The sequence below is a fragment of the Felis catus genome, chromosome F2 (genome assembly GCF_018350175.1).
Source record: "Felis catus isolate Fca126 chromosome F2, F.catus_Fca126_mat1.0, whole genome shotgun sequence".
Classification (NCBI taxonomy): Eukaryota; Metazoa; Chordata; class Mammalia; order Carnivora; family Felidae; genus Felis; species Felis catus.
The window spans coordinates 8192684-8211293 of record NC_058385.1 but is presented as its reverse complement, the minus strand read 5'-3'; the positions used below and the strand labels follow the sequence as shown (position 1 = coordinate 8211293).

General features: G+C 41.7%; 1 protein-coding gene across 3 annotated transcripts in view; it reads right to left on the bottom strand.

Annotated features, from left to right (window-relative positions):
* Positions 1-617: 617 nt before the first annotated feature.
* TGS1 (trimethylguanosine synthase 1) overlaps positions 618-18610 on the bottom strand; it is a 47976-nt gene continuing 29983 nt past the window's right edge. The window contains exon 13 of one of the 3 annotated variants that reach the window (XM_045050122.1): positions 618-854. In XM_045050122.1, coding sequence (XP_044906057.1) covers positions 690-854 — 165 coding nt within the window. In that variant the 3' untranslated portion in view covers positions 618-689. Of the gene's footprint in view, positions 855-3868; positions 6685-13252; positions 17726-18610 lie in introns of those variants that run through there. The other 2 variants (XM_003999816.6, XM_045050123.1) reach the window with 2 other exon arrangements.

The window sequence follows — 18610 nt, the reverse complement described above, 5'->3', positions numbered from 1 at the left end:
CCAGGAGTTTGACATTTACTGATGTCTAAGCAGATGGCATGCTTTTGCCTTTGTGCCTTCTAAATGCTGTTTCCTTTCTTGGAATGTCTTGTCCCAAGTTGTTAACCTGGAAAAATCCTACTCCTGTATCTCCTCCTGTGATAACTTACCATGATGTTCGAAGGGCAGCCTTTTCATGGTACATGGGACGCTGTGTCACGCTTCTTGGTTCCTTGAGGGGACGATGTGGGTCTTTATCTTCTTTACCATTCCCCATCCATTCCACTGTTTCTCAAAGCATGGTATCTAGCATTGTTTTAGGTAGTTAAATGGATGAACATCCTTTCTATTATTATATTAGTATACAAATACTAAAAGGGATAGTGAGTTTTCATTTTTGCCGTATTTGAAATTGCTTTTCAAATACATTTTTTTTTTTAACATTTATTTACTTTTGAGAGAGAGCAGGACAGAGCATGAGCGGGGCAGGGGAAGAGAGAGGCGGGGACACAGGGTCCAGGCTCCGAGCCGTCAGCACAGAGCCCGACGCGGGGCTCGAACTCACAGACCACGAGATCAGGACCTGAGCCGAAGTCAGACGCTTAACCGACTGAGCCACCCAGGCGCCCCTCAAATACATTTTAAGTTTTAAAAATTAGCTGAGTTAAAAAAAGAACTGCTGCTACACATTGACAACAGGTGTGGTGACATTACGAGGGTAACAGACAACTGTCTGAGGTCTGGGAAGCACTGGCCTGGCCGACGTCTTTCCTCTGCCTGGTTAGGCCGTGATCTGGGGTACATGAGGACTTGGGGAGCACTTCCTGTTGTCTCTTACATCCCTCTGCTACGGCCTCCAGAATTCGTCGGGCAGCCTGAGATAAGATAATAACATTTGGAAAATGAGTGAGCTGTCCACAAAACATGTTTTATGCTAGTTTTTCAATCATTTTATGACAGAAACCATTAAAAAAAAAGTCAATGAAAGGAAATATCGGAAGTTAATGTACTAAGTTTATATCAATAGACCAAAATCTAAGTGAAGATATTTTTTCTTCTTTTTAAATTTTATTTAAATCTAAGTTAGTTAACATATAGTGTTAAAATGGTTTCAGGAGTAGAATTTAGTGATTCATCACTTACGTTAAAAACCCAGCACTCATCCCAAGTGCCCTCCTCAATGCCCATCACCCATTTTCCCCACCCCGCCAACCCTCCCCGCCACGCCCCCCCGTTTGTTCTCTGTATTTAAGAGTCTCTTATGGTTTGCCTCCCTCTCTGTTTTCGTCTTATTTTTCTTTCCCTTCCCCTATGCTCGTCTATTTTGTTCCTTAAATACCACAAATGTTGAAATCATTTGATATGTCTTTTCCTGACTTATTTCGCTTAGCATAATGCATTCTAGTTCCATCCACATTGTTGCAAATGGCAAGATTTCATTCTTTTTGATCACTAGTATTCCATTGTAAATATACCACATCTTCTTTAATGAATGGATATTTCTGAAGAAATTATAAATTATTAAAAAAACTCACGAAAGTATTAAAAAATGGAAGAAAAATGTGATTTTAAAAAATGAAAGTATCTTGCTTAAAAAAGTATCAGGCTTAGTTTTCCTGGACTTCTAACCAAGGGTTCAATGAACCAATAATGCTAATGTTACTTAGGACACAGGAGAAAAAAAAAAAAAAAAAAGGAAGCATTCTCAAAGCATTCTGCCAGCATAGTCTAATTCTGATACCAAAACCAGGCAAAATGCACAAAAACCAAATATAAACAAAGTGAACTTTACCAAGTGAAATCCAGCAGTGAACTAAAACAATACATTATGATAAAGTAGGATTTAATGATACATGCCCATATTCTTGAATAATTTGACATTTTAAGAGTATTTTAGCATTTTATTAAATAAGGGCAAAAAAAAAAAAAAAACCAAACCTCTAGGATACAGTAGTATCTTTAATTCTAAGGCAAGCTCTAACATCGAATAGAAATGCTTCTAAGCTTTCACTGCAAAATAAAAAGCAAGAAGCAAGTGCCATTATCATAACATTCCTGGCAATCCTAACCAATACAATAGGAAAAGAATAAAGATTAAAAGGCACACATATTGGCAAAGAGAAACTCTTATGAGGGTGTCATGACTGCCGATTTAGAAAATCAAAGTGAATCAGTTGAAACGCTGGAACTGTTCAAAAGAGTTCAGTGAAGTGACTGGATGTAAGAAAGTACGAGCGGTTACATGCAAACAATAGTGTAAGAACAAGAAAGATCCTATTCAAAATCAAACCATAAGTGTGAAATACCAAGCAATAAACTTGGCAAAAGTACCAAGATTTATATGAGTATAAAGGCTTTACGGAAAGACACAGATCAGAAAGGGACATATTAAGTCTTTGGATAGAAAGATTCAATGTTGTGACATCACTCTGTCTAAACTGAAAACTGTAAATCCTAATGGGGATTTAAAAATAGAACTGACAGAGGCGCCTGGGTGGCTCGGTCGGTTGAGCGGCCGACTTCGGCTCAGGTCATGATCTCACGGTTTGTGAGTTTGAGCCCCGCGTCGGGCTCTGTGCTGACAGCTCGGAGCCTGGAGCCTGCTTTGGACTCCGTGTCTCCCTCTCTCTCTGCCCCTCCTCCTCTCATGCTGTCTCTCTCTCTCTGTGTCAAAAATAAATAAACATTAAAAAAAAAATGAAAAAATTTTAAGTTCACCTAAAAAAGTAAAAATGCTCAGGAAGAGCTGAGAAAGATTTGAAGGACTAATGACGAGGGATTTGCAATTATTAGCACATACAATGAGAACTATAGTAATCAAAAACGCGGCACAGGAATGGACAAGTGACCGATGGGACAAAAAGAATTCCAGACGTAGAATTACACACACACACACACACACACACACACACACACACACACACAGAATTCCAAATTAAAGGACAAAGTTTAGTTCATTTAATAGAAAATGGTGTAGTAACTAGTCATTTGGTGAAAAGATTAGATGCCTAACAGAACACGCACTTGCATAACAAATATATATGAAAAACTGTTCATCCCTCACTAGTTATCAGGACATGCCAATTAAAATAACTTTGATCAGTCTGGTAACAATAAGAATAGAAAACATGAAACGTTCTGGACAGTCGGGAAGAGTGGCCCTTTTCGTGCATAGTTGGTGAGAATACACATTTTTGAAGGGCAACTTAATATGACATACTAAATACAAAAATTAGCATGACTTTTAACCTAAGTTTCAGTTCTAGGACCCTACCCTACTTAGAAATCTACACTGCAGTAGCGTCTGCAATTGCAAAAGCTAGGAACAACCGAAATGTTCATAGTAGGGTAATGGTTAAAGACCGTCTCAGATCTGTACTATGGGACTGTTTAAAAGTGACAGCACAGGGGCGCCTCGGTGGCTCAGGCGGTTAAGTGTTTGACTTCGGCTCAGGTCATGATCTCACGGTTCAGGAGTTCAAGCCCCGTGTCGGGCTCTGTGCTGACAGCTCAGAGCCTGGAGCCTGCTTTGGATTCTGTGTCTCCCTCTCACTCTGTCCCTCCCCGCTCTCACTCTGTCTGTCTCTCTCTCAAAAACAAATATAAAAAAGAAAAAATGATAGCGCAACTGTTTACGTATTAAAATGGAGAAACTTGTATGGCTTATTAAACTCAAAACAAAATCAAATGTCAAAATATTATCCTATTATGTTCCATCCCACTGTGTGTGGACAGCTCTGGGAAATGTCTCGAAGTACAACATACTAAGGTGCCGCCCACCATTGCCTTTGGGAAGGGGAATGGAAATGTGGGAGACGAGGTGGAGACAGAGCGCTCCAGGCAGGAGGCGAGGGTAGGGGGTGTCCCTTTTTGAGTTGTTCACTTTGTACTCAGATTGAAAATACATGCTTTTTTTTTTTTTTTTTTTTTATAAAAGCAACTTTGAAGAAGTCTTGTAATTTAACAAGAAGAAAAAGAGAGTTGGACTAGAACAAGGGCTGCTAGCCTCATTTCTGTTTTATCGGAAGCAACTCTAGAAGCTTTAATCTGTTTTCCATATTTGGCCTATTGGTAAGATTTTATTTGAACACAGGAGCTGCACGATAAAGTTCTTTTGAACACTACCAATAGTCTACAAACGAGTCTATGTTATGTCTGCGTGTGATTAGTGGAGAGTATTTTAATCTCGGCTAGGCTTCCCGTTCTACTCGTATGTATGTTCAGAAAGATAAATTAGTTTTAATATTAACAATATATAAATAAGAAAACGTACTGTGGAAAAAAGATACACATGAAAGGTTAAGGGACACAAACTAAAAAACACTTGATTTCGGAAATTTGCTTATACTCCTCTAACTCCTACCTCAGTGGCTGAGTACAGTCATGTTCTAGTTCTAGAGGCCCCGTGGTTATGACCAAGGGTGCCATTATTTAAAAAACGATGACAGACTTACGATACATACACTGATGTTCTGTGATGAGGAAGTATAAAAACAAAGAATGTTGACAGATTTTGATGTTGCGAATCAATAAACAATTCATCCTTCATGACCAGCTCTATTGCCACAGGACAAGTGGGAACACATTGGAAAGTTTCAAGAGACAAAAATTAGCATTGCGTCTCCATTCCCCGACAAAGTTGTTTTATTTAACAGTTATTCTCCCAGTACTTACTGGAAATTCCAGTTTATTTCAATTCCCCTAGCTCCATCCCAGCCAAAGCCATGTTTTGTCTAATGTTTAACATGGCCACATTATTAAAAGATAAAGGTCCCAGATCCCTGACAGAGTCCTACGGTCCTATCTTTTTACCTACTTGTTAAAATGACTAAACACAGTTTTTATTTATTTTTTAAATTTTTAAAAAATGTTTTATTTTTGAAAGAGACAGAGAGTGAGCAGGGGAGGGCAGAGAGAGAGGAAGACACAGAATCGGAAGCAGGCTCCAGGCACCGAGTGTGTCTGCACAGAGCCCAACGCAGGGCTCGAACCCATGAACCGTGAGATCATGACCGGAGCCGAAGCCGGATGCTCAACCAACTGAGCCACCCAGGCGCCCCCTAAATACACTTTTTAGATGAATAATTACGCAACACACATTCCTCCTTTCATCGCCATTTTAATAGAAAAAGAATATAAACCCCATTTTACAAAATATTACTTATTATTTTTACAATGGAAATTTAAAACACATTAATTTTATAAAATCAGAGAATGTTAAAAAGCAAATTCTAGACGGAGCAAAGACACAAACACAGTAAAATTCTAGAAAAAAAAAAAAGCTTAGATCAATGTATGTATTTTCTGGGAATGGAAAAATGTCTTTTAAGAAAAACAAACCCAGAAGCAACAAAAAAAAAGACCAATGGGTCTGACTACATAAAAATTAAAAACTCATGTATGGCAAAAACAAAAACAAAAAAGCTACACAACAAGCAAAGGCCAATAACAAACTGGAAAAACATACCTGCAATACCTACTGAAGGCAAAGGGCTCTTAATTTATGAGAAGTCATGTATATTAATAAGAAAAAGATAACAATCCCTCCAAAACTGATAAAATATAGGAACAGTAAGTTTAAAAGGGGAAAAACTATTAAGACCAAATATATGAAAATATGCTCAAATCTCATTCATAATTAAGGAATACATACAAACAATAAGATACTATTTTTCTGACACATAAGATAACAAAATTAAAATGCTTGATGACGCCTGCAACAGTTGACAGCTGCAAAAAACTGAAAACAGTCCAGGTGTCCATCAACAGGGACCAGTTAAATTAATACAACATGATGGAATATAGGATAGCCATGAAAAGGAATGAGGTAGAGCTCCATGTACGTAAGGATATGGGAAAGGTCTTCAAGATACGTCAATGAAATGTACATAGTTTAAAAAAACATACGTTACGTAAAAAACGGGGAGTACTGAACAGTGCATCAATGAGAGGGAAAAAAGTGTATTAAAGTATACTGCAATTCCTTTTCTGTCTTCCAAAGGAATTATAAAATACTGTTAGCTGTCGTTATCTTTAGATAAATGAATAATGGATAGGGGAAGGGGTAGGAGAGTTCTACTTTTCATTTTGTACCCTTCTGTACTGTTTATGTTTCTACACTTAAAGGCTTAATATTATTTATCTCAGCAGGGGTCTGATGGGCAGACTGCAGCTCATTCACTGTTTTTTTATATCGCTGTATTAGAAGAAACACGGTGGTTGTTTTTTATACCCACTTACACACAAAGATGTTAAACCAAAACATGTGCGATTCAAAAATATATATAGACACACACACATACATATATACACACTGTCTGACATTAAGCACAGGGGAAAGCCTACCTTTTCCATTTCAGATACTGACTATCCTCATGTATACTGCACACAGTTAATATTATCCAAAGGTGTCCAAGTACCTCATTAATGTTCATGAATCTACTGTAAGCTCCTGTGTCATACGGTGATGTAAGATCGTGGGTATAAAATATTAGTGAATGCAGAAAGAAATTCAAGGGTCTCATCTGAATAACGTTCTGACCACACATGATCCATTTGTCTGTCCTTATACCACCTTCACAGTTACGATTCAGAGGCTGATCTTCGAATCAGGTCCCCAAAATAAGCAGTGATTGTCTTCAATTTATTATTAAGAAAGTTTTGTTCTATTTCCACTTGCCCTCCAGGCCCGGCTAAGGATGCCACCTAAAAAAAGGAATGGGAAAAAGTCACACATAACAGAAGCATGATTTCAAAATAAATCCTTCATTTAAATGCTTTATCAAATAATAAGACTCTGGCTTTTCAATTAAGTCTTTCAAATAACAAGGCATCTCAAATGTTCATTGTTACTTTCCAGGCACGTATTAATGTAGTATTTGGTGGCAGAAATACTTGTTTCAAACACATTTGATCATATGGGTAAGACCATGTGCTGTGTTTCTTGGGCAGAACCCAATCTCTCCAATGGCAGAAGCTAACGCCCTCAGAGGGAGAGAAAATGAACGGACCCTTCCCAAATATCAGGTTTATTTATTAAATAGAAACTTAAAAAAAGAACTCCCTTCCCTGACAGCTTTCGGTCCTGTTCACCTTACCTTCTTCGACTTGCCCTTTCACACATTCAACAATATTCATCGAGCACCTGCTCCCTAATGCTGGAATACACCAGACAGCAAGACAGAAATGATCCCATGCTCCTGTCAGAGTTCTGGTCTCTGCTGTATGCTTTTTCCTTCTCTTGTGCTGTTATCCTGACCAGGACCACTTCCTCCACCTGTTGCTCTTGTGTATTTTTTTAAGTGTTTCTTTAATTTTGAGACAAAGCATGAGCAGGGGAGGGGCAGAGAGAGTGGGGCCCAGAGGATCCAAAGTATGCTCTGCACTGAGAGCAGTGAGCCTGATGAGGGGCTCGAACTCACGGTGAGATCGTGACTTGAGCTGAAGGTGTAGGCTCCACTGACTGAGCCACCCAGGCGCCCCTCGTGTGTATATTTTTAAGACCCCCTACTTTTTGAGGTCTACGAGGAAACAGTGACCAACCTTTTTATTAGGAAGCTAAAAAAGCATCACCTCCTCTCCACCTCCACAGAGTTAACATCAAAAGGATGGTTCAAACTAGCAATGCTGTCCCCAAAGGTCTACAGATAAAATTTTGGTTCATTCCAACAACTTTTCATTCTCACGTCTATCAACTAGCAAATATATTACCTTCTAAACCCACGATTCCATTACCAGAATCTTTATCAAGATAGCAGCGAGAATGATCAGGGGGAAGGGTATTGCAAGGGGAAAGTCCTGGGGGTCTGATAACTGAAGGCACTGATATTTGGGGATACCCAAAATATCAGGGGCAGGTTCCAACAAAAGGAGACCTGTAGTTTCCGTAATCCATTCTGTGATCCTAATCGGCAGAGTATTTTGCAGGGCTACAGCTGGTTTCGTTTGGCATGGAGGTTGCGAGAACTAACCTCAGCGGCATTACACGTGCTACACCAGCATCTGGCAGAAGGGAAGATTTTTTGTGCATCACCAATGAGTGTGTATTTTAAAAAGCATTTCAACTTCCTCTTAGAAAAAAAGTTACAGCTACAGAAATAGGGAAGAAACCACAGGTCATTCTAAAAGAAGCTGTCCCACTAAAAAAGTTAATATCAACATCAATGCCCACCTGCAAAAAAAACAAAAAAAAACAAAACAAAAAAACAAACAGAACCCCCCCCCCCAAAAAAAAACAACAAAAATACCATACAAAGAGATGGCTGTGTTTTTATCAGTAGGAATAGCTGACAACCCAAGTCAAACACAGTATCTGTCATAATGATAAAAAGCACACGTGTATCCCACTATTTACTAATAAAGAGTACATTAAAGTAAAACTTTAGAAATTAAAAGTAGCCAACTAGTCTTTAAGTGGCAATTATAGGAATAATTGTTTCTTCTATTTTGGTATCTTTATGCCAGTCTGATTTTTCTTTATTCATTTCATTTCTTTCTTTTTTTTTTTTAAGTAGGCTCCACACCCAACAGGGGGCTTGAACTTACTTACAACCCTGAGACCAAGAGTCACACGCTCCACCGACTGAGCCAGCCAGGTGCCCCTGTTAGTCTGATTTTTCATAAGGGCAAAATGACAAATTTTGTCTTTAAACAATAAAAGGCATTCTCACTAGTCTATCTAAAATATAATTATTTCATGGTAAGTTTTCCAGGAGTTAGACATAATTCAGGTGCAGTATTTCTCCTGTTCCTTTAAACCAGTGATTTGCTCAAGAGGAAGTGACGAATTGGCAAGCTGAAGCTTTCTCGAGGGAGGCGGGGGTTGGGGGTGGTGACTGGGGAGGAGAGAGGAGGACGAGGCAGGGGGAGAGGAGAGGGCAGGTTAAGAGAACTAGAGTTGAGACCACAGCAAAAGTCTACTCGGAGAGGTCTAGCAGAAAACCAAGAGCAAAGTCAGAGGCAAATCTGAATACCAGTTCCACCATCAATTTAGAAGGATCTGAAAAACAGCACTACCTTTGTCCCTGAAAAGTGCGTTTTGTGAGCCATAAATAGAATTATATTAAAACAAATCTCTGAGGGGCTCCTGGGTGGTTTAGTCAGTTAGGTGTCTGACTTGGGCTCAGATCATGATCTTGAGGTTCGTGAGTTCGAGCCCCGCATTGGGCTTTCTGTTGTCAGCACAGAGCTCACTTCAGATCCTGTCCCCACCCCCTCACCCTCTCTGTCGCTCCCCTGCTCGTGCTCTCTCTCAAAAATAAATAAACTTAAGAAAAACCCAACAAATCCCTGAGAAAGTGGGGTACTTTTTTCTGGATAGAAAAAAGAATGGAGATGCGCTCACCGCATGAGAGTTTTCTCGGGTCTGTTGCAAAATGCTTAATGAATTATTTTATTCAAAAACTATTTACTGAATGCGTGGAGGTTTTTGTTCCAGGTAGTGGAGTGTAGCAAAAACACACACACACAATCTCAACCTTCTTGAAGGCTGGGAGAGGCAGATGACAGACAAAAAAACAAGCGTGCACTTTTCCTGATACTGAGGAAAAGGTGGGTCTGTGTCAAAATATAATGAGAAAACTCGTTATCTATTCAGTGTTTAGAAACTTAAAGTGTTACTTTCACATGTTCTATTAAAACCAATTTCTAACTTTAGTGTTTTTGTACATTTTCCATGTTTTTAAAACCATATACATTTTATTTTTAAAGTTCTTTTAAATGTTTGTTTATTTAACTATTAGACACACACACACACACACACACACACACACACACACACACACACACACACAAGCTGGGAAGGGGCAGAGAGAAAGGGAGAGAGAGAATTCCAAGCAGGCTCTGCACTGTCACCCCAGAGTTTGATGCAGGGGCTCAAATTCACACACCATGAGATCATGATCTGAGCCAAAAACAAGAGTCAGAGGCTTAACTGACTGAGCCACCCAGGCCCCCAACTATATAAAGGTTAGGATTCTGGAGCTGAAAAGACTATAAAGACTGTGTAGTTCAAACCAGTAATACTTTGTTTCAATCAAACTTAATGCCATTGATTTCCAGTTGTCTTTATTTTTCACTAGCAGGTTTAACTGAAAAAGGCTATTTGATTCCTTCCTCTTTCTTAAAGTTTAATAAATTGAGAGAGAGAAAAGGAGGAAAGGAGGGAGGCAAGACAGGAAAGGGAGAGTAAAGGGCAGGTAGGTAAATAGATAAAGGTTATTACCTCTGGATTACATAGTACGTTTCTGGCATATTACCCAAGGATACTAGACTTACCAAAAGAAATCCCAATTAGTTTGGACTGAACTAGAACTAAGGCTTGTAACCCTCATCAACTAGATGTTAAAATAGTTGTTCCTTGGGGACTGGGAAAGGAGAAATGGGTAAAGATCGTGGTAAAGGTGGTAACTTTAATAAAAACGAAAGATTTAAGAGTCAACTAAACATTCAAAAGTGCATTTCCTTCCTCCCTTCCTCTCTTTCTTTCTCTTTTTAAGTAAACTATGCCCAATGTGGGGCTTGAACTCAGGACCCGGAGAGATCAAGAGTCTCATGCTCTACTGACTGAGTTGGTGAGGCACCCCTGCATTTTTCAAAAGCAAACTGATTTGAAGCAAATAGGTACGGCAGCTGAACAGAAAAAAGAAAATAACCACTAAACTGGATCCTAATGGAAAAATATATAATCAATACTAAGGGCAGGAACTTTATTATAAGATGCAGAAGAATCAGAGCACTGGAAATAAGTCTTTTTATTACACTGCAGAAGTGATTATATCTGCAATATGCAAAAACTTGCTTAGATGCAAATTACATCCGGTGAAAACGAGGAGTGTTTTTTATGGGGCCTACAGATTTCCGCCATTTATTTGTTTATTTATTTGTATGTATGTATGTATGTTTATTCATTTTTGAGAGACTGAGAAAGACAAGAGTGTGAGCAGGGGTGGGGCAGAGAGAGAGGGAGACACAGATTCCGAAGCACGTTCCAGGCTCCGAGCTGTCAGCACAGAGCCCGACGTGGGGCTCGAACTCACGAACCGTGAGATCATGACCTGAGCCCAAGTCGGACGCTTAACCGACTGAGCCACCCAGGCGCCCCCGCGTTTCTGCCAAGTAGCGACAGGAGCAGCAAGCATCTGAAGTATTATTGGCTGGGACTGGAAACAAGTGCCTTATCTATGGTTCCTCTGCCCTTGTGTTTTGTGACAGCCAATTAATAACTGCACACAAATGAAAGTAAGCTGGATAAAATATTTCTGATGAACAGTTCTCTGGGAGATAAAAGGAAGTAGTTTTTATCAGCAGAAAACCAGGGAATACTCACAACTTAAGTTGAGTTCCATTTACCTGCACATGATAAACAGGAAGGAGATTTCTATGCTGGAGTGAATGAATCTTAATTTTTTTTGCTAAAAGTTTTTCAGATAACTTAAAGATTACCTCAAGCTCCCACAAGTATCATTTCTTGTTTTTTTTTTTCAAATATTGACTTGGTGATTAAAATAAATGTGATTTTTAAAAGCCACCACTGTCAACAGGAGCACAGTGGCGACAGGTCAAAGAAACCCTGCTGAGCACCAAGAGCTTCCCTACATTAGCTTCTCAGAAGAAGGCTACCGAAAATCAGCTCACTGAGCTTTGCTCCTTACCTGTTCTCAGAGCTGGATACCAGAAACCCGAAGACTGCTCTTAAATCCAGCTAGTTACATACAGCACCACGGACCAGAGAATCCAGAGGCCCCGGCTGCCTGCACAGGACTTGTTTGTAGCACCGTGTGGTATGCTTCTACTTTTTATCTACATCATTTACTGAAAAAATTTACCCAAAGGAGCAAAAGAAATGTAAGCTTCTGTCCAGGATCTTATCTGCCTTTCCAGTTGCACTTACGGGGCCAGGTGCACGGCCCCTCTGGAGAATGAGAATATCTGCAGCACAAGAACGAACAACACTGCCCTTCTGGCCGGCAGCAAACTCCCCAGGGAAAAGCCAGCTACCGAAGCTGGTCGAACGTATCCTTAACCGCACTGTATGTACTAGGCAGTAGGTTTCACTAGGGATAGAAGTGGTCTAGACACCTGGTACCAGTTCCCAGAAGAGATAAGAGGATCCTCGTGGAGACAAAGCTCAGCAGCGAGTGCCTTTCAGTTTGCGGTGAAGTTCCAGCCCTCTTTTTTCTCACTAATCAGGAATGAAACAGAACTGACCCAGCCGAAGTTCTTTACAGCTCCCTTGCTTCTCTCGTACCAACTTCTGTTCATGGCTTCCAGTTTGAGGGTGGGCTAACTCACTGATAGCAGACGGACCTGTTCCTCTTGGTAGTGAATCCCTTGTCAGTGGGAGACGGCAAGGCCCTGCCACCGTGAGACAGAAGGGGCAGTCAAGTCACCGAACTCCTCCAGTCCGCGCATCGCCAACTTCAGGCAGAGAACCTGACTTGCCTGCTCTGGAGCCGCTGCGATAATCCAACGAAACGCGCAGGGAAAGCCTCGAGCTCTAAGGATGCCAACCAGCAAGAAACGCGTATTCAGCAGGGACACAGTTAGAAGCTGTTTGTGTTGTATACAAATGCAGGATGAGGGCACTTTTGAGCGCTTGGAGTCTCAGGGGCTGGCTACTTTCAGGTTCAACGGCTTTAGAGGTTACTATTCCTACATGTAGCGGGTCCAATCCAGTTCCTGGTCCTTCTTCTACTCTCTCCTGCTTCTGGTATCTACACCCGGACTACGGGCCCTCCACCTGTCGGGACGACTTCATCATACTGACCATGTGGATTCGGTTTTGGCTATATGACCGTGCTGCCGTTATACCAGATTTCTACTACGGAAATTTCTTTTGGAAGAATCTGACACAAATTTCTTATCACAGAAACTGGCAAGGCCCTAATTTTTCATTTCTCATATAAACAGATACTAAAACAGCTTGGAACTAATACTTGCAAAGAAATCGGTGGTAGATTTTCATTGCACTCAGCTAAGAACAAACACTAAAAACGCCAATGAACTGAATTAGATTTAAAATATTTAACATTATATTGAGAGTAATCTTTTTCCAAATAACATGGCCTCAGGTTTCCATATTCAGCCTCACCGTTCTTCCATGTGGTTTTAGAAATGTCACCTGTAAGTCCTCCTTTCCTGCCTGCCTGCCCACCTGACCCAACAAGCTGCTGGAAGCGTGAGGACTGCTGTTAAGCAGGAGCTCTCCCCTTCCCAGACACCATGTACTGGCTCCAGCGGGAGCCTCAAGCACTCGGCCCACTGGGAAGAAGGGCTCTCTTGATTCAGTCTCACAGCTTTTAGGCCTGGGGCTGCGACGTAAACAATCACAGGTTCAGTTTTACCTGTGGTACTAGGTCGGCTCACAAACCTGGTCCTGCTTCCTCGGGAAATAAAACAGTTGGGGACTGGCCTGCTTGTCACCACGGCATGTGCGGGGGAGGTCACCGAAGGGCAGAGCACGTCTGCCAGCCCAGTGCCCGGACCGACACGAAGCACGGCTGCCTCCCGGTTCATCTTTCGACACAATCCTCAGGGATGCTGCTCAACGCTGCCCTTTCTGTACCGGTACGCACAAACTATCAAGAAGAGTCCTTTAAAGAGAAGGCTAGACATTTCAGGAGACAAAGATAAGGAGGTGCTGTATCCCACCAGCCAGCAGCCGCCCCTCTCAGCACCCCAACGTCTGCCCAGCGGACGGGTTCCTCCACGTTGGAGCTGCCGCCCAAAGGGACTTCATACCGACCTTCCGCTCTGCTCAGACATCTCGATCCATATTGTGTACGTGCACTTTTTAAAACAGAAGTTTCCCATATTTGGAATGTCTGGTGGAACCAAAGCTAGTATTGGCTGAACTCGGATTGTCAAAGGAAGATTATCATCCAGTAGATAAATACATATATCCTGGGCCCTCCAAACTGAATCTAATCAGTTCCAAAGTTTCAATTGTGACTTCCCTCCAAAGAGCCTGTCGCAAAAAGACTTTCTAAATTATTCAGTTCTTGAGTTGGACAGCGAAAGTGTGGATAACAAGGGAATACGTGTCCTGGAATAACACCCACACAGAAAAGGGGAGTAAGAGACTGAGGTAAGAGGGGACCTAGAAAAATGTATTACTAGACACAGAAAACAACTAGCCTGGTCTCCCACGTGGAAAGACTACAGGACAAGCTGTATCTGTGCCGAGTCCATACTCACTTTAGTTACCCTAAATACAAGCACCATGAGTACAAATCTCCTTGCCTGGGAAATTAACTCTTCTTAATAGGCATTTCTGTGGGAAAAATGCGGCCTGAGTTTCAAACAGCCAACTCATGAACTTGGGGAACCCAGCCCATGTGGAAGTTCAGGTTGCTGTGACATTCTAAATGTTCCTTAGCAAAAAAGTGGACTTCTCTGTAACGCTGCTTTCTCTCATTCTTGCAGAGCTGTCTTGTCTCCCATTGTAAAAATACTATATATGGATAGGTTTCTTTCATTTTAAAAAGTTGACTCCCTACTGTAATTTGATCCAAATTTAATACCAAACAATATAATAACACTTGAAATCTCATTTCCTTTTTGACTTTTATTATTTTTTAGTGTCGTTACTCCCTCTACAGGTAGAAAATGTGAATGAACTAATTCTGGCAGGTTTCTGAACTAAACCAAAAACACAAGTTAAAGAGAAAAAAATTAACTTCCTCCTTGGGAAAATGTTAACTTAACTAGAAAAAACATACTCACTGTAACTTTTGCAATAAACAGTGAGTTTCCTATTGTCATTCAAGTACCCCAAGAAGCCCATCAAATATTTAATAGAAGGATCACATAACCACTTATGAGACTAGTAATATAGAACATAATATTTATGTGAGCAAATAAGAATTATGGAATCAACAGGCTCAACTTTACTTGGGAGCACAGGATGCAGATGAGAGTCACGTGAGTAGGAGATACAGTTTAATATGAGATTTGATATAAAAAATGCATGAAGCAAGGGGACAGTGCTTTTTCTTGTAACGGTACAGCACACAGTGTTTGGGAGGTCTAATATTCAAACGCTGTGGCTCATAAATAGATGACAGGTGACAAGATCTAATTTCACCTCCTCTAACCCACAGAGTAAGAGCTCCGGCTTGTTCAGATCATTTACCCTTCTCTTATCCCAGAGAATCTCGACTCCGACAGCATACTACAATCATTTGGGGACTCTTCAACTGGTAGTTTTAAAAAGCTACTTGCTAAAATCATAAAACTCTCAGAAGAAAACACAGGCAAGAGTTTCATGACATTAGATTTGGTAACAATTTCTTGACTATGACACCAAAAGCACAGGCAATACACAGGAAAAAGAGCCAAACTGAACTTCATCAAAATTACAAACTTTGTACAGCCAAGAACACTATCAAGAGAGTAAAAAAGGCAACCCACAGGATGGGGAAAAATACGGGCAAAGTATATACTGAGAGGGGATTAATACCCAGAAGATACACACGTGAACAGATGGTCCTCAACATCATGAGTCATTAGGGACGTGCAAATCAAAACTACAATGAGATACCATTTCATACCCATTAGGGCGGCTATTATCATAACAAAACAACAACCAACAGAAAAAACAAGTGTTGGTGAGAATGTGGAGAAACTGAACTCCTGATGAATTGCTGGTAGGAATGTAAACTCGTTCAGCTGCCAGGGAGTAATTGTAGGGTGGGTCCTCAAAAAACTCAACAGAATTGCTCTATGATCCGGCAATTTTGCTTCTGGGTATATACCCGAAAGAACTCAAAGCAGGAAAAGATACAGGGCACCCGCAGCAGCATTACTCACATCGGCCAAAAGGTGAAAGTAGCTCAAAATGTCCACTGATGAATGGATAAACGGTATGTGGTATGTCCACACAATGGAATACCGTTCGGCCTTAAAAAGGAAGGAAGTTCTGGCACATGCTGAAACGTGGATGACTTCAGGACATTATACTCCGTGAAACAGGCTAGATACAAAGGGACAAATACTGTATGACTTCACTTATTTGGGGTACCTAGATCAGTGAAATTCACGGACGCAGAGAGGAGAATGGTGGTTGCCAGGGGCAGGCGGTGAGTCAGTGTTTCACAGTACAGAGTTTCAGTTGGGGAAGATGTAAAAGTTCTGAGGCGGATGGCGGGATGGTTGCACGACAGTGCGAATGTGTCTGACGTTCACAGATGGTTTATGGTAAGTTTTGTTGTGTGCATCTTACCACAATAAGAAACAAAAGCCACTCAGGCGATTCCAATTAGCAGCGGGAGCTGAGAGCCAGTGTTGCAAAGACCAAGGAAATACGTCATGATCGCGAGAGTGTGCCCAACTGACACAAGAGTATGTCTGTTCAGAGTGTATGTTTCTGATGAGAGGACGAGAAAAACAGGTGATCGGGGAGGTACGTTTATAAATTACGTTCTATCATTTCACAAATACAGGAGCTTCTATTCTGTCCTCTAGGGAAAACATATCATCTCTCCATACTGGTCCTCTTCAAGGTGTTAGGAGCATTTACATTCTCCCCACAACAACTTTGCGATAAGTCACAGACACAGGACATTATTGAAGGTTTGTGGGCTAGAGGTACCGTGTTAAACGCGGAACCCCCAGACTCGTCTACGCCTCGGAACCGTCGCCGGACAGCTGGTGAGTGGCAGGGCCCGAGACTAAACCCGGTCCGTTTGATTTGCTCTCTCTCTCTGAGCCCATTAACTGAACGCTACCCACACATTCCCACTGCTGTGTCTTTGGCGCTCTGGCCACCTTCTGCTCAACTCCTACCATCGAAGCTTCTTGGACTCCGAAGTCCAGTTTACATCCTACATCATCGGAGCGTTTCCTGAAGTCATCCAACCAGAGAGCCTGCGCGTTCAATCTCCACCTTTCTCGTGAGAAGGTTGCACTGTCGTTATTTACGTCCCCGCGGCGAAAGCCCTGGGACGGTGCCGGGCTAGGAGGCCTGTTGGCTACCGCAAGCCAGCACCGGATGAAGACACTACAAAGGGAGGCCGCCAAACGAACGAGACCTCCGGAGACCCGGGATGGTCTGAATGTGTGTGCGAGGGATGGAGGGCAGCGCCTCTGGCTTGAGGCGGGAGGCACGGGCCTGTGGGAAGCCGGCACAGGAAGAAGGAGAACAAGAACTCGCAAGTTCCGCTCCGGCTGCTCCCTCGGCCAATTGCCTTGTATTTGGTATACGCTGCCTCACTTCCAGAAACCGGGAACTCTGGTCAACGTTCAGTCGTTAGGGCAGTCTGAAAAGAAATCCCGCGTGACGAGCTGAGAGGAACAGGTGGCCACGAGTCCCTGCAGCCACCGTCTCACTCCTCCCTCTCCACACCCGAGAGCTGATGAATGACACTCGGGGATGAAAGAGCCCGTGAATCTGCTTCGGCCCAGCGCCTCCCCAAGAGCGAGGAGCTGCGTCCTGACGTGGTGTTTGGTGACAATGAATTGCGGTCTTGTGGTTCCCGGGCTGGCAACCCCATAGCTCACCTGACACTCTCGTCCCCTGAGGTTATCACCGGGGCTAACGTAGCGGTGAGCAGCGCTTGGCTGCCCGGGCTCCACCTTAGAATGATCTGGCAGCTTTACGAACCTGGTTAGATCAGTTTCTGAGGTGGGGCTTAGATAGCCACAGTTTTTCTAAGGGTCCCCAGTGACCCTAGGGTACAGCCAGAGTCGACGCTAGTTTCTAGCCTGGCCTGTCTCCTCCACGTTACTTGACAAAAGTCAATGCACGCTAAGACATTTGAGGACCGCCAGTATTTCATGGAAGAAAAACAAAATGGATTCTAAATTACATGAAATGCAGAAAGGACAGACCAGATTAAGAATTTAAACTTATAATAACAGTAAGAGATATTATTACAGTATAAAAGAAAACAAAAACAGTACAGAAATTTTAAGAATAAAGAACACAATACTTGAACTAAAAAAACACAAGGAATACACTCTCAGGAATGAACTAGTTGGAAGCCCAGATCTCCCAGAAGAAAAAGGAAGAGAAAAAGCGCCAGAAAATAGAATTATAAAAGACTAACACACGCGTAAGTGATGTCCCAGGAAAAAGAACCAAGGTGGTGTGAAATTTAATTGAATAGGTAATGGGAGATAATTTCTCCAGAATCAGATGATAAGGCTGAGCACGAAAGGGTCAGCTCTCAGAGTATCAAACAGGAGAGAAAGGAAAACTCCAGACCTAGTTATACTAGTAAAATCAAAACATGAAAGACAAAAGATTTTCAACAGAACGCTCACCACACAGTAAATACGTAGTGTTTATAAAAAGCAAATCAACAAAAACATGAAATAAAGCCACCATCAAATCCTCACAAGGCAGTTGTACCAAATCCAATTCTACCAGAGAAAAAATAACATTACTAAAATAAGTGTTTATGGTAAGAATGGAATGAGGACATTTAACTGTTAGTCTAGCTTCCCACACTCCAAGACTATGGTTAAAACTGTTTCTGGCCAAATTAAGGTTTCATCTGTCTATGTATTTCTATGTAGGGTCCTCTTCTGAGGAATACCTAAAAACTCGATTCTCAAGGTAGGCTTCAGTAAAGACAGATCTTGCCTAGTTTCGGTATGCACATTCGAAACACAATACATCCGGTCATCC